This window comes from Mercurialis annua, linkage group LG7 (assembly GCF_937616625.2).
Source record: "Mercurialis annua linkage group LG7, ddMerAnnu1.2, whole genome shotgun sequence".
Taxonomy (NCBI): Eukaryota; Viridiplantae; Streptophyta; class Magnoliopsida; order Malpighiales; family Euphorbiaceae; genus Mercurialis; species Mercurialis annua.
The window spans coordinates 14,155,027-14,171,725 of NC_065576.1; the positions used below are offsets into that span (position 1 = coordinate 14,155,027).

The following is a 16,699-nucleotide window of genomic DNA, read 5'->3' on the forward strand; positions in this document are numbered from 1 at the left end:
CAAGGTCAAAAAGTATTCATAACCTTATATGTATATCCCCTGCACGTGTGTATGTTTATATTGTTTATTTATTTACAAACGCATGTCTAATCCAAATATTAACAGGCTAATAAACCTAATCAAATTAACTTAGCAAATCCAGTAAGTCCAGCAAATCACCTAAAAATCATAGGATTGTCATGAAAACGTAAATAATGGTTGTATAGGCATTCAAGATGACTTAAATAAAATGAATCTCACTTAAACATCCAGTTTAAGCTTTGTGCATGCAAACTGGTAAAGACTCATCATTGTCTGTTATATGATAGAAACCACCAAGATTAGATGAATGCTTAGGAGTATATGCTACATGTTTCACATGCCAGTCCAGATCGAGTCATATGCGCGTCTTACTTGTTTACTACTTTCAAACATGTTTACATTTCCAGTACTATATCCTTTGGCATGCTATGGATTATTGAGATGAGAAAATCAGATATGTCACGCAAATATACGATGTGTTCGATAAGCCAAGTATATGAGTTTCCACGAACTCAGTCTTTTGGTCCGGCGTACGATAATCTCACCCATAAGCGAGTGAGGTTATCCAGTCGGTAGAAAAGGCATTTCCTAGCTGAGCTAGGTGGCGACTCGACATTTTTCAAACCTTTCTAGAATAGAGGTCTGTCATGAGTCTGGGCGAGCGGCCCCTGAACTCCGCTCCGCTCATAATGACGGCTCCACTGGGGATTAGTAAACTATTTTTGAAACATCCAACTCAAAAAAATTTCATAATTATTTTCAAAAATATTGCCTTGGACACAACCACGTGATTTGTGTCTTATCAAACACTCTTATTTGTTCGACATATCTGAACATGCTGCATTGTATTAGATTTTTCTCTTCTCACCCATTCTCTAGGAGTTCCTATATCAGTCTCGATGCTCATAGCCGATCTCACTTTCTGGTTGCATTACAACGTCTAAAATGTCTTATGCGGAGTAGCATCACTCACAACCCAGTACCTTCATTGCTTCTACTCGTGATTGAGGAGACCTATCAAAGGTATATTTTCATGTGGGGACCTTAAACCGGTTACTATCAATATCCATCGACTCAACCTACATGCATTCAAGCTTAGTCACTACCATCTAGGAAAATAAGCATTATAATGTTTGTATATGTCAATGTAAGGATTTTGAATCCATTGTTTCAAAATTCCCATTTCAATCTTAGTTTTAGGTCAGGCCTAACAATTTTTTCCAGTTTTCAAAACCATACTTTCACAAACATCCCGTTAGGCCAGAGCTCCTATATGCTCCAGTTCTTGAGCCATTGTTGTCCAGTTAATTCACCTGCGTCGTGGCCAATAACAATTTGTATAGCACCAAACTAACAACCCACTAAATTCATTAATTCCACACTAATGTAAACGTCTATTATAGATAATTCTATTTTTTGTAACAAATCAATTGATTAACACACTGTTATAATAAAATTCAACATAGCGGCTGAAATTGCTCCTTTCAAGAATCTAATTTTCTAATCTTCCCATAAGATCTCCAAAATTTGTAAATTTGATGACCTAAATTTAAAATTGTTAATAACAGAAAGGTTGTGAATGAAAAATATTACTAATCCAAATAAAAAATTAAAAGAGATTCTCCTCTGTAAAGACGATCGAGGCGACAATTAATTTAATCATCGGACTTAAATACTACATTTGCGACAGTCTTGTTGTCGTCGATTGTTGGAGCAGAAGCAACCCTGTTTAGCGGTCGCCGGAGCACAGACTATGAATGACAAGTTGAGTTTGAATGGAGTGAGATTAATTGAGAATAAACGGAAGGTTGGACCATTTGATTTAGAGTGCAGGTCTCAGTTTAATGAAAGTGAGGGTAGAAAAGGATTATAATTATATTGAGATACACATGAAAACAATTTTTTAAAAAAGAGAGATTATCGCAAATAAAATTCTTGAGTCGACAATATAAAGATTTCATAAATTGAGTCATATGGTGTAATTTTTCCAAGAATTTCTCATTTATGTCAAGCAGACCCAACTACTATTTTTGCGACATCAGCATCATTTACTTTCCTCATTTTTTGCTAACACGTCTTCTTTTTAAATAACAAATAATAACTTCGTTTTGATTATGGCAAGAGTCTTCCCTATTCATAAACTCTTAATTTTCATCCAGATAACTCCACGATTGTCTTCCAATTTCCTTGCGTACTCTGACGATTTTAAAATTTATCTTATGTATTCTTGTTGACGGTCTCTAAAGCCATTTCCACTAATAGTGATAAAATTTAAGGTTAATGTCAAAGAAAATCACGAACTTAACACGTTTTCTCATTTTAATCACGTAGTTTAAATTTTCATGCACGAATTACCACTCTTTCTCAAATTCATGCACGGTGCTGAAGTGGAATTCATTTATTGGTGTAAAATGACATCCACCTCAGCGAATTACACCAATGGAGCCGTGATACCTCAGCACCGTGATGAATTTGAGAAAAAGTGATAGTTCGTGCATGAAAATGAGAAAATTTAAACTATGTGATTAATATGAGAAAATGTGTAAAGTTGATGAATTTTTATGACATTAACCCTAAAATTTATATCGACATATATTAATTTGATTATCATATTCTATGAAAATCATATTGATTTTTTGGCGTTTAATTGATTTGGAATTTGTTAAGTGATTGCTAACACTTAATGGCAATTGTTGGTTTAGTTTGATAACTTTAGTTCGGTTTATATTAGAACTTAAATAAAAACATTAATGTCAAAAACCGAAATGAACGGTAAATATTAATTTTTTAAAACATCAAAGTAAACTAAAATGTTTTTTATCGAGCCGAACAAAAATACTAAAAATATTCAAATTGAACCGGACCTGTCAGTTCGTTTGATTATTTTAGTCCGGTTTATTTTAGAACTTTTAAAAATATTATGCCTAAAAACTAACTGAACTGAACACCCAAATTGTTTATATATCAAAATGAACAATTTCGTTCGATTTTTTTATCTGTTTCAATTATTTTGAGTTGGTTTATATTATTAGAAATTAACTGAAAGAATTATGTTCAAAACCGAATCAAATAAAAACTGATTTTTTATATAATATTAAACTGACCAAATCTAATCAAATCAAGATTTGCTATTATTATTAGGACCGAATTGAATCGAACTAAATTTATTTGTTTTGTTTAATAACGGACCAAACCAAAAATTTTTTTTTTTTTCTATACCGAACAAAACTCATGAGTCCAATCAGATCTTTTGGTTTGATTGTTTCAATTCAATTTATCATAATTTTGCTAAAAACATTACGCCTAAAATCATTCAAACCAAAAAACTAATTATTTTAAGATATCAAACTGAACCAAATTTGGTTCGAGTTTTGCATACACATATTCGTTCTTATTCCTACACTAAGTGACTGAACCAAACGACGTATTAAAAACAACCATTCTTATTCCATTTCTTTCTCATTCCTCATTCCAATTCCAATCTCTGATTTTAAACCAAACACCCCCCTTAAATTCACAATAAATCCACTCATATATGCTAAATGTTAATAGTTGGTCAATAGTCACTGATCAACCATCAACCGTCGACCACCGTCGGCCGGCTAAAATTCTAACCATCGAACCCTGACGACTGCCCGCCGCTTTCTAACCACCACCTATTGTCCTAGAACCACCACTCTCTCATTTCCAATAGATGTATAACTAAAAATAACAATAAGTTAAAAAAATTAATTGATACAATAAAAAGTATAATTTTTGAAAGTTATTTTTATAAATAAATTTGTAAAATAAATGAAATATTATATGTTTTCTTCTATTAAATATAAATTTTCAAAATAGAAGTGGTAATTAATTTTAGCAGAAACAAATTTTTGAAAAATTAGAAGCTTGATTGGGTGTGTCAAATGGAGGGAATACTGCACACCCATTGGTAGCGTCTGAACTCGCCTAATTTCGAAAATTCACTCAACTTTACATTAATGACTGCACTGCTTGCATCCTCCATCCACCATTAACAAATTATTCGAAACATAAAGCAAAAAACAAAGAGAATACTCTCAGACTGGTTCCGCTCAGTGGTTAACAATGTCTACTCGAAAGGTATGTAACATGGGGTTACTATTTCGGTTGAAAAATTATGGGTTTGGCCCTACGGGTTTGGTGAAGTGGTCTAAGTCTCTGTCATTTAAGTGTCATAGTCGCAGTTCAAACCCCGACTACGCTCTTTCCAATAAATAGGGTGGTTGGGACTGCGCTGCTAGCTATTATAGTCCGGAATTGCTAGGCATGCGGACTTGTGGGCGGTCCATATTACGGGATTTGATGGTGATCGTGGGTTTTCGAGTCGTTGTCGAAATAAAGGAAAATCTGGGTTTTGGGTTTCTTTTTTAATTCATTTAAAAATCTGAACTTCAACATTTGGTTGTTTGAATGTGCAAAGTTGGTAAGTGGTCGTTTTAAAATAATGCAGAAATTTTTAGATGGATTTTAGCAGTGCATGCATTTGGGATGCTTAAATTAGGTCGAGTCGAGTTGGTAGAAGAGAATTTATCTTGCCTAGAAGAGAAAAATTGTGGAGCAGGGTGATTGAAATGTATTTAGCACCGAGTTATGTATTTGAAGCAGCCTCGGTTATAGGATTGTTTCAGATTTTTGTACTCAGTTTAAATCATGTTTAGTTGTGTTTAGCATAGTTGCATTGGCCAAAGATAAACTTAGACTAATGTAATCTCTGTATTTCCTGTGTTTCTTTTGAACTGAATTAGATTTGTAGATATGTTTAATGAAGAATTTGCAGATTAATCAAGTTTGCTGTGATAATGAACTGATGCGATACTACATGTGCCGATAAATTTGACCATAATGAATAATTTTTGCAGTTTAGGGATCTGATTTACTTGCCATTTATGATTTTTTGTTGGCTTATTCCAGCACAGATGCATGTAGTAATGCTTGAATATATTTAAGATTGACCCTGTAAACATTAGACATTATTACCAGTGTGATTTCGAACTAAACTAAAATATAAACACTTCTGTTCCATTGATTATGCTAGATTTTGTATTGGCTACTTGATTTAGATGCAAACTTGGCTGTTTCTAGTATTGCAAGTTGAGTTGCAATCACCTTGGATGCGTTCTGTCAAGTATCATTTTTTAAATCCGGGTTTACATGCTTCATATTTTCAATACCTTTATGCAATTGGTGGTCAAGTTCATATGAATATGTGGTGAGGTTTCTTCGATGTATAGTTGAATAAGCTAGTTTGATGTGAGTTGCTATGTTTGTTGGACAAGATTCCATTTGAAGTAGCTAAAGCTGCTTCAGAATTCATGCTTCTGATGATTATCTTTTCGGTACTGAATAAATGCTTCAATCATGCGGCATGCCTGATTTGTTGCTCATACTCACTATATTTGAATCAGTATTCACTATAAAATTTAACTCATATTCTTGTAATTGAACTCATAATAAGAAAGCAGCACAAATTCATTGGTTTGCATTACTCATAGTCTCTTACACAAATTTAAGCATAATTATTTATTTGATCCTACTAATATTTTCTTAATAACTGTAGTTATCTATATCCATTTACAATACTATTGCATGCACTCATAGCCCTTCTTTTTCCTTCTCTATATTTCATAGATGGAAGTTTGCCAGAAATGTGGCGATAGAGGCAGTATAAAACAGCTAGTATACTGTGTCAAATGTGAGGTTTCTGCAGAGCATAGGTATGAATAATTATTGGATCTTATCATGTTTGTTTTATGTGAAACCAGTAGTTTCTTTTAATATCTGCTAGACTGGCTTAGATATGATAATGAGAAATATCTTATTGCCTCAAAATTCTCATAGAAAATATTTTCTCTCTTTTGTTTCTTGAAGTATGTAGAAACAATTACATTGTTTATTTTGATGAAAATTTAGGCTTACTTTGCTTCACTTGTCTAATTTCTTAAATGGATTTTGATAGTTATTTGATTCTTGTGTATGTTAGCTATTGTTTGGACATGTTACCCAGTGAAGGTGATGAAAATGCTCCCTGGAAATGTGAGGAATGTTGTCCAAGATATGTGAAGCGTAGTCCTACTCGGTTTCTTAAAAGTGCACGCATTAGTCAAGCTGTTGAAATTAGGTTGAATAGGATCAAGATGCGGAAGCAAGCCAGTTTTTCCAAAGTATATGCACATGTTAACAAGGGTGCAGATGTGGAAGAGCCGACAGGTGATTGTTTCCCCCAAAAAAAGATCGAGATGCTTCCCCATGTTAACAAGGATGCAGATGTGAGAGAGCCGACAGGTGATTGTTCCCCCAATAAAGAGATCGTAATGCTTCCCTCTTCTCGTGATGGTTCCCCATTAAAAGAGTTTGAAAGGCATCCCGCTTCTTCTCCTAGTCTTGGAAAGGAAGAGTTCAAAAAGCGAAAAAGGAGGTTGGTCCTTGATGATGGCAACTCTGATGAGGAATTTGAACTGATAAAACAGTCTGAAGTTTCTCCTCCTCATTTGAATCCTTCCGTTGGTGATCATTCACCAGAAATTGTACACATGTCCTATTCCGAAGCAAGCAATTATCTCCATGCTGAACCTAGAAGTGATCCAATTTGGAGGTAACAGATTATTATTTTAGTTCTCTAGCATAATGCTCTCGGCCAAACTTTCTATCAGTTGCGAATTGCTGATTTTTTTTTTCTTTTCTCCTACAATAAAGGGGAGGCTTGAGTATCAGAAATGAGAAAAGTCCTGCTATTGAACTTGTGGCCCATTTATCAAGTAAAGCTTGCGGAAAAGCAGGTGATGCAGCAAAACAACTGCCGTTGCAGCTGAACATGTCATTTTTTTCCAAGTCTGATGTATGGCCTCAGCAGTTTGAGAGAGCACCACCCTCCGATGATCATATTGCTCTTTATTTTTTTCCTGCAAATGAAAGGTTTCCTGCCTTTTCTTGGATATAACTACTGGATTATGCTTCTTTGCCCAGTGTCTTGTCTTTTTAATCATATTCTTTTCCTCATTTAATAGGGATGAAAAAGTTTTCGACAACCTCATAAATCATATAATCACCCATGACCAAGCTCTCCAGACAACAGCAAACAAGGTGGAGCTGTTGATCTTCTCTTCTCGCGAACTGCCCCCAGATCACTGGCGTAAGCGACTTTTCTGTTTTAGAGCTTCATTTGTGAATATTAAATTACTCGGATTTTGTTTTATCAAGTTTTAATGATCCTAAGTAATTGGTTTGCAGGATTCTGCTTGAAGTATTACCTATGGGGCGTGTTTAAACCAACAAAAAAAGCTTTGCCAGATATTTCTGTTCCAAATTTTCAATGACCCTCGGCCTTAAAGCAGCCTTCTAATTCAACAAGGACCTAACTTGGCAATCGGCAATCGGCATCCACATTTTGTCTGTAAGTACTAGTTACTAGTTTTGTGTCTAATCCATGAGGCTTTTGATAGCATGGATTGGTGTGACGATGAGCTATATGTAGTTAGGTTTGGAAGAAGTATAGCATGATAACAAATATAGGAAATCTCATTTTGTTAGACATGCTAAATATAGTTTACTATTGTAGCAAAAGCAGAATGAAGCGACCCTTATGAAATTATTAAAGGGTCAGTCTTTAGGATAATTACTATCACCCATTGAGGTTAATGTTAAAATTAATGTTTTTATATCACTTTATTCTTCTATGGCATTTTCATTTCATGTACTTGAAATCTAGGTAGCACGAACGTATGGGGAAAACGGGACACTTGAACACGAGTACGGTGAAACGGTATTTGTTTTGAGGTTTTCTATGTTAAAAATGAAGTTTCGTGTCCGAAACGTCAACTGTCCGAAACGTTTCCAAAAAGAGACATGTTGATTTAATGAATTGTTCATGCTACCTAAATTGAAACCTTAAAAGAAGAAGGAAAGTTTACATATTTACCTAAAAAATAAAAATATTTGTATATTTTACCTCAATACGGAAAAATTAAAAAAAAAATCTCACGTTTATTCTAACTTTATGTTTTTACTCTCCGAGTCTGAAAGTTGATAATTTTACTACATTATCATAACATTATTATAACTTTATCATATAATATTACCATATAAGATTATCAATACCTTTTCATTTCATTATTATAACGTTATCATAATCTTATCATAGTGAAAACCTTATTCGAAAAAACCTTGCACGAAAAGGACCGTTGCATTGCATTAATTGATGTAGTTTGTTTGCTATCATAATAATAGGAACATTTTTTTTAGCTTTTGCATAATTTATTTTACATAATTTATGCAGAATTAAATAATATTTTCATAAACAGTATTATAATATTATCATAAAATTATACTCCTTTGAAGATAGGCCGCCTTATTATTTTTGGCGTTCTGAATTATAGGTCATTTTCTATATTTGGAAGATAATTTTAAAATTAAAAATCTTACTTACCCCTAATAAATATGTATAGTTATCTTCAAATGAGTTAGATGCTCCATATTCCAATATAGATTAAATGTCACTATTAATACTAATGTAAAATATACCAATAAAAGAATTAGTTATTAAAATATTATTTATATTTTTAAAAAAATTAACGTATAAAAATGAAAATTTAGATAAAATAACAACTTTTAACCAATTTAACCATATTTTTTAATTACCGTATTTGTCCAAATGCCAATCTTTTTGGGACAGAGGGATTATATCATTATCGTAATCATACATGCATAATTATTTTACGTACTTTATCATAATTTTATCACAATCGTATAATGCTAAATTATTTTACATATTTTATCATAACATTTATTATAACTATATCATAATATTATCATAACAGTATAATGCAAAAAAAAAATTACGTACTTTATCATAACCTTATCATAAATATTAGAGGTAATGTTAAATAAATTTATAAACTATACATGTTTTTTCAATTTAATTACGAATTTTGTGTTGAGTTTTATAGGTTCATAACGCAGCGGAATTTTAATTTTTTTTTATCAGAAACCTAAAATAAGATCCATATAATTGACAAATAAACATGGTTGTATAAATAAAACTTACTGAATGTCGAACACAAAAACAATACAGGAAGAAAGAGAGGTGGTTCACTTTGTGATACCTAGCCTCATATCAATACTCCTGCAAAAAAATGTGTCCTCTACAAGCATCCACATGACTAGACTATTCTAAGACAAGTGCTTGTGTGCTAGCATTTTTTCTTCTCAAAGCAATTTCGAGTTATGTGATTTTTGACTAATTTTGAATTATGTGTATTGTGATTTATTTCGAAAACACATACCTCGAACCCTAGATTTAATTGTGTACTTATAGACATACAACACTTTTAGAGTTTGAGTCAAATACGTGTGTTTTAATCCTATTGAAACACTACATATTTGATAACTCTATAAGTTTTTATCTATCAATTTTTTTTCATAGATATACTTAATTAATTATCTTCGAAAGATAATACCTTAAAGATAACTCTTATTTTTAATTTCGACATTCATTTAATTAATAGTTATTTATATATTAAATAATATTTATTTTTAAATAATAACTAATAATTATATATATATATATATATATCACATTATTTTATTAGGTTTACAAAACTCATATTTATTTTGTGCTTATTCTTAGTGTGCAATCTTATAAATTTATATAACATTAGCAGTGGAGCTGAAATTCCTATTTTTGCATGCAAGTCATAAGTGGCCTCTAAAAAGACATTATAACTACTCAAGTCATATAAATATCAATTAACCTTTTTTAATAAATATTTTAATCACTTTGTCTCACAATATCCAGATTAAATATAAAGTATTGTATTGTCATCTTTACATTTCAAGCATTTATTTCCTGATTTCAAGTTTGAAAATGATAACTCTTTATCAATTCATTTAGTATGGCCATGCATTTCCTTCAGTCTATCTTTTCAAAGGGCCTACAGATATTTAACTCAAATAAATAAAGGACAAATTCCTTCTCAACCACTCACATTTCTCACATGGGTACTTTCATATCCAAAAACAATTTATTCCATTATCCTATTAAATGTCGAAATTCATGGTGATTTTAAGATCAAAGGATTAGATTAATATCACTGTGATGAGAATTACTTATGACAGTTATCGATGTAGTATTCTCATGATGGGTCATCCAGTACATCATTTCACAAATAACACCTATTATTTGACTTAATAACTCGTATTCATAATTAGTAAAACATAATCATTAGTTAATATCATACTAGTCTTAATGTTCTATTAAGATTAATGGATAGTTTGAATATAATTTTTTTATTAAATCCAAGGGTTATACTATAGATCTTGATGCCTAATATATAAGCAGCATCGCCCAAATCTTTCATTGAAAAACAATTCCCTAACAATGATTTGACATTTTATAGTATATGGACATCATTTACAATGAGTAGTATGTCATCAACATAAACCACTAAGAAAACAATCGCACTCCCATTAACCTTCTTGTATACGCAAGGTTCATCTTCATTCTTGATGAAGCCAAACTCTTTGACAACTTTAATCAAAACAAAGATTCCAACTCTGAGATGCTTGCTTCAATCCATAAATGGATTTTTGAAGCTTGCAAACCTTTCTAAAGTTCTTAGGACTGGAAAAATCCTAAGGCAATGTCATGTATACATACTCAAGTAAGTATCCATTAAAAAACGTTGTTTTGACATCCATCGCCATATCTCATAGTCAAATTATGCACCCATAACAAGGAGAATCCGAATGGATTTAAGCATATCAACTAGTGAAAATGTTTCATCATAGTATATACCATGTATTTGTCTGAAACCTTTTGCAACTAGTCTTGCTTTATAGGTATGTATTTTTCCATTTATGTCAGTCTTCATTTTAAAGACCCATTTGCACCTCATGGTTTATCATACATGGATTGCATTTCAAATCTCATGGCATCTAGCCATTTTTCAAAATCAGGACGATTTATGGCCTTTTAATAGGATGTGGGCTCATTTTGGTCCACAAGCATCACATCATTGTTCTCAGTAATGAGAAATCCATATCTCATAGGATTATGATGTGTCCCATCAGACTTCCTTTGGCCTTGTGGTACTTGTTCTTATTCAATAATTGCATGTTGATTTGAAGTTCCATACTTGGTACAGTGCTACTTTGTGGTTTTTGAATTTATTTAATTTGTACTGTACTCCCGCTGGTTCATTTGGAAATACTTGTTTTTTAAAACACACAATTTTAAGCATCAAACACTATTCTCATAAGTCTATTTAATATCCTCTGGTTTTCTTAGGATATCTTACAAAAAGGCATTTATCAGATTTGGGTGCTAGTTTATCTGAAATTAGCTGCTTCACATAAGCTTAACATCCCCAATCTTAAGAAAAGACAAACAATGTTTTTTTTTCTAGTCCATATCTCATATGGTGTCTTTTTAACTATTTTTGATGGAACTCTATTTAAAATTAATGCATCGGTTTTAAACCATAATATAAAAAAAAGAGATTGGAAGATCAGTTTGACTCATTATTGATCGAACCATATCCAATAGAGTTCGATTTCTTAGTTTAGACACATCGTTCCATTGTGGCGTTTCTGGTTGAGTCAATATAGAAATGATCTTACAATCTCTTAGATGATCTACAAATTCTTGGGTTAATATTCACCACCTTGATTAGATATTAGTGTTTTAATAATTATACCAAGTTAATTTAGTATTTCATTTTTAAAAATTCTGAACTTTTCAAAAGATTCAGATTTATGTTTCATCAGATAGACAAAACCATATCTACTGATATCATCAGTAAAAGAAAGGAAGTACTGAAAAGCACCTCTAGCATCTGTATTTGATAACAAATCACAGTGGCGGCGCCAAGTCAATCAGGCGCAGAAATCAAAATTCAACCAAAAATTCACGCGTTGCCTGAGAATCGGCGCTTTGACCATGGCGCCAGATCACTATGGAAGCAGCGTCATGTCAATCTAGCTCTGGCGCCAATACTTTTTATTCTTCGGGAAAACCAATTTTTGATAACCGGGTTTATTTTCGAACAAATCCGCGCGACATTTCAACCATTCAAGCAATTGAATATTTACCAAGAGACAAATTTTGTAAAACTTACCTCAGATCGAAATCCGGTACCGATATGTCACTCTAAGTGCAGCAGAAGCGGGACCTCCTCGTCCATCTCTAGAGACATTGTGTCTTGTACAACATGTCGGACGAGATCCATGCAAAGCTTCTTGAATGGCCACCGATGCGCCATAATGCAAGTAGAAACATAAAGAACTTGCGAATTGAGAGAAAAGTAAGTAGGAAAGAGAAATAACAAGTAGAAAGTGAGTAAGGAACTCCACTTCTCAAGGTATTTATGGCATAAGCCTGCAAGAAGACAAAGCTGCTCAGGGCTATTTTTCAACCCGAAAAAGGTTATACCAGACAAATGTTTTAAATTCTCGGACCTCATCAGATTTCATCCTCTGTAGAGCAGGAGAAGCAGCTATCTCCGTTAAATCAGAACAGACCCCAGGCTACATTGCCAAACAGTTATTCCAAAGAACAAAATTAACTTCGAGCATCTAGTGGTACAAGACACCAAGATATCCAAATTCCGCAAGAAGCATAATAATGGTCTAACCCTACATGTAAGACTCTTGAAAGAGGAGAACTTTATTGTCAAGAAGACATCATAGATATTATTTGCAATAGTTTTAATAAGCTTTAAACAATTCTGATAACTATGAAAAAATTACAGAATTCGGGCATCCATGCAATAGGATGGCCAAGGGGACATTGTCCCTTCTACAAATCTAGAAGGCACGGACATGATAATTACTAGGCATCCATGCAATATGATGGCCATTGGGACGACCAATACAAACTTAAGAAGTACCAGACATGATAATTACCAGGGGATCAAGCCATTGGACCACCCCTCAGGACGTACGAAGGTTTATAGCTTCATTTTACGGGGCACACTACGGTAGTCCAAGCTAGTAAAGAAGTATTACTTTCGAGCAAGTGCAGAGTAAATCAGAAACAGGGGACATGGAATCAGAACCATGCACCTCAACTAGTAATGCTCAGGCTAGGGCATTAACAAACCACCGGCGAGCGATTATCTCCAATGGTGGGCAATATCCTTATTGCTTATTGTAGACACCTATTTTTCGGACATGTAAAAAGTGATAAGGAACTGAAGCGTCCAATGATGATTTCCAGAGAAATCCGTCCGGGTGACGAGCTTTCGATTTTTTTATTGGAATCTAAACATGCATAATTTGTGCACAGCTGCAAACTTGGAGGATTAAAACGCAATTAGGCGTAAATAGCCCATAAAAATCCAAAGAGATTGTAATCTAAGTTCAGAAATTGGACTAATTGCAATGTCTTAGAAGTTTATGAGCCAATTTGCAAGTTTTATGGACTGGAATTGACCATGACCAAACTCATAGGATTTTAGTAGCCTTTTTTTTGACACTTTTAGGCACCAAAGTAGACTTTTAGCACCTTTTTACTTAGCTAGCAAGCCAAAATCCGAAAATTAGAATTAATTAATTAAAACCTAATCCTAAATACATATACACTTATGACTAAACACTTCTTCAACCCCTAACCAAACTCTAACTAGGACGAACCTGTAAATAAACATAAGCTAACCCTAGACCTAATTAGACTCTATAAATACAGCCTTAAGCCAGACTGGGGCACACAAACCCTAAATTAGACTAAGAAAATTCGGCCATCACCATTAGCCTAGCCATAGCCGAATTTTACATCACACACACAAAGATTCGATTCAATCCAGTCTTAAAAACACTGATACGTATTAGTTTTCGAAGAACGCAGCATCCGCACGGATTCGAAGCTAAATTTCGGATCCACTTCGCCAACAAACGAGCTAAGGACTCAAACCGGTAATTCTGAGGATCCTCTTATTATATTCTTTTCATTTTCCATAAATATGTGTATAATTGCCATGATTTCTATGATTTCTGTGCTTAGGATGCATGTTTAGCTTATAATTTCTTGTTTTCCATCAAAATCGATATGTTAATCAATTCGGTGCTTTCAATAAATTTTCATTAAATTCGATGATAGACATGTTAAATTGATGTAATTAATCATATTTAAGCTCAAATATATAAATCCATCTAATCTAGAGCTCTTAGAATGCATGTTTCTAGGAGATTTTAGCTCTTTTTGCCATGAAAAGTCAAATTTCGTACTTGTTGTCCAGAAATAAATTTGTTTAAATGAGCTTTAAACACTTCGATTATGTCATATTTGGATTCCTTGTTCAATTTTATGCAGTTTTGACTACTTTAGCATGAGAAACGGACTTAAAACGAGTGAGAACGAAGTAAAACAAAATCCCGGAACTATTGTCAAAATCCCCCGCCGCCGCCACTGTAATCGGCGGCGCCGCCATAACAAACCGGCGTCATTGCCACCTTATCCTGCCGGCGCCGCCAGCTTAAGCTGGCTCCGTGTTCTTCGCTCCTCAGCTCTCCAGATTCGTTTTCATATCCTTTTTGATCCATACTTCCAAACGCGTTTTCGGGCTCATCCGAACTCTGAATTGGGCTCAGTTTGATTCCATAAATATTGTTTTAGCTGTAGGACTTGTTTGTAATAGTAAATGGTCTTAAATAGATATTTTTAGGGCCCTGAAGTCCGCTAGTTTAATCTGTCCAGTCAACCGGGCCCATCAAACTAGATCTGATCTAATCAGCAACTTCCAGACCAATTTTTGGGTCCAACCGAACTCTGAATCAACTCCGTTTTGAACCAATGGATCCGTATTGACGAGCCGGTCAACTTCTGTGGTTTGACCGAAAGCTAGATCCGACCGGACCGATGGTCAAATCGAGCCGAGTGCCAGCAACTCCGAGTCGATGAGGTTTAAAAGTATTCCTAATCTTATATGTATATCCAACTGCCCTTGTGTATGCTAATACTGTTTATAGCTTTCCAAAAGCATTCCAAATCAAGTAATAACCGGTTAAAGGACTAATCACCTAAAATTGGCCCATTAATGCAATTTGATCCCATCACATAAACATCGTAGGACTAATACGAAAATGTAGTAAACGGTGATATAGGTTTTTCAAGACTCACCTAATAAAATCAATCAATCACACTTATACATCCAGTTTTAGGATTTGTGCATATAAAATATCCAGACCAGCCAGACTTATGCTATTTGTTAGAAACCTTTAAGATTAGATGTATGTTTAAGAGTACCTGCTACTTGCCTTAAATGCCAGTCTAGATCGAGTCATATGCGTGTCAAACGTGTTTACTACGTTCATACATGTTTATTTACAACTTTCATATCCTGTGAACTGAATATACTGTTGAGAAGAGATATAAAACGTATATTTCCAGTAAATAAAGCCGGTAACAGATAAGCCAAGCATAAGAGTCTCGGGGAGGCCCACGATCGCTAGTCTTTGTTCTGATGCACAATAGTCTTACTGGAGGCACGTAAGGCTATCTAGTCTGTTAAAAGGCATTTCCTAGTTGAACTAGGTGGTGACTCTATTTTTCAAACCATTTCTAGATCGAGAAGTCAGCCATAAGCCTTGGGCGAGCGGCCCACGAACCCCGCTTCGCTCACACTTATCTAACGTCGAGTCTCATTCTTTGACAAGAATTGACCTACTTTGTTAATTTCAGTCAAAGATGGGGCAAACTGTAGACACATATTTTCTGGAAAGGTAAAAGTGATCATGAGGGACTGAAGCATCCGATAATGATTTATAGAGAAACTCGTCCATATGACGAGCTAGCTATCCGCATATTTGAATTTAAGCTGGCTAGATCAGTGCGCGACAAACTTGAGGTATTGAAGCGTAATTACCCATAAATAGCCCAAAATATCTAAAAGGGTTATAATAATGTAATACCCCAAAATAATTAATTAGCTAATTGGACCACGTGTCCAATTTTGATTCGCCAGAGTGGCAATATTAGAAGAATTTCTGAAAAGATAAAGTAAATAAGTTTCAAGTAGGTCGGTTTTGGGATATTAGTTATGCGGAAATCAAGGTTATATTTCAATTCTAAAGTTAGAATTGGAATTAGAAGGAAAAATGTCAAGGAAAGCCCAAAATGAAGTTCAGGGACTAAAGTGGTAATTTAGCCACTACGTCTCAAAAATGGAAATTTATAAGTTTTGACGGGAAAATATTAATATTGGGATTCATATTGTTTATCGGATATAGATAATACGTATAAGTTATGATTAAAGAGTTAATTGATTTAGTTATGGACTAAATCGAACAAAAGAAAAGTTCAAAGGTTAATTTGTAACAAATAAAGAAAATAAGGATTGAAGGATTGAAGGGATGATTTAACCAAATATATATAAGGAATTGATTATGAATGATGAATCAGAGAAGGATCCAGAAGCTAACATTTCATTTCGATCGATAACTTCGTTTCTTCGCCGTTTCGCCGTTCGGCGTCCGTTTCGGACGATTCTCGCGGCAATCGCTTCGGAATTGGAATATCTATCAATCATAAGCTTCAAATTAAGGTAAATATCTCGAAATTTGGTGTTAAACTCGAAGAATAGGGGCTGTTTTGTATAGAAAGTTACGTTCGAATCGTACGGTTAGGAATCGAGTTGTTTTTGACGTTTTTGAGTTGCAAAATGATAAG

The 16,699-nt window shown here is 33.8% G+C and overlaps 1 protein-coding gene across 3 annotated transcripts; it reads left to right on the forward strand.

The window, feature by feature from the left end:
* The first annotated feature begins 3,857 nt into the window (after window positions 1–3,857).
* On the forward strand, window positions 3,858–7,702 carry LOC126654565 (uncharacterized). Of its 3 annotated transcripts, none has more exons than XM_050348471.2 (6): window positions 3,858–4,122; window positions 5,671–5,756; window positions 6,047–6,634; window positions 6,736–6,954; window positions 7,047–7,171; window positions 7,270–7,702. In XM_050348471.2, exons 1-6 carry the CDS (start codon window positions 4,108–4,110, stop codon window positions 7,353–7,355), a joined length of 1,119 nt encoding a protein of 372 aa, XP_050204428.1. In that variant the 5' UTR covers window positions 3,858–4,107; the 3' UTR covers window positions 7,356–7,702. The 3 variants fall into 3 exon arrangements, with proteins under 3 accessions (XP_050204428.1, XP_050204426.1, XP_050204427.1); XM_050348469.2 differs by having other exon boundaries at window positions 3,860–4,122; window positions 6,023–6,634; XM_050348470.2 differs by lacking the exon at window positions 3,858–4,122 and adding an exon at window positions 4,476–4,746 and having other exon boundaries at window positions 6,023–6,634.
* The last annotated feature ends 8,997 nt before the right edge of the window (window positions 7,703–16,699 follow it).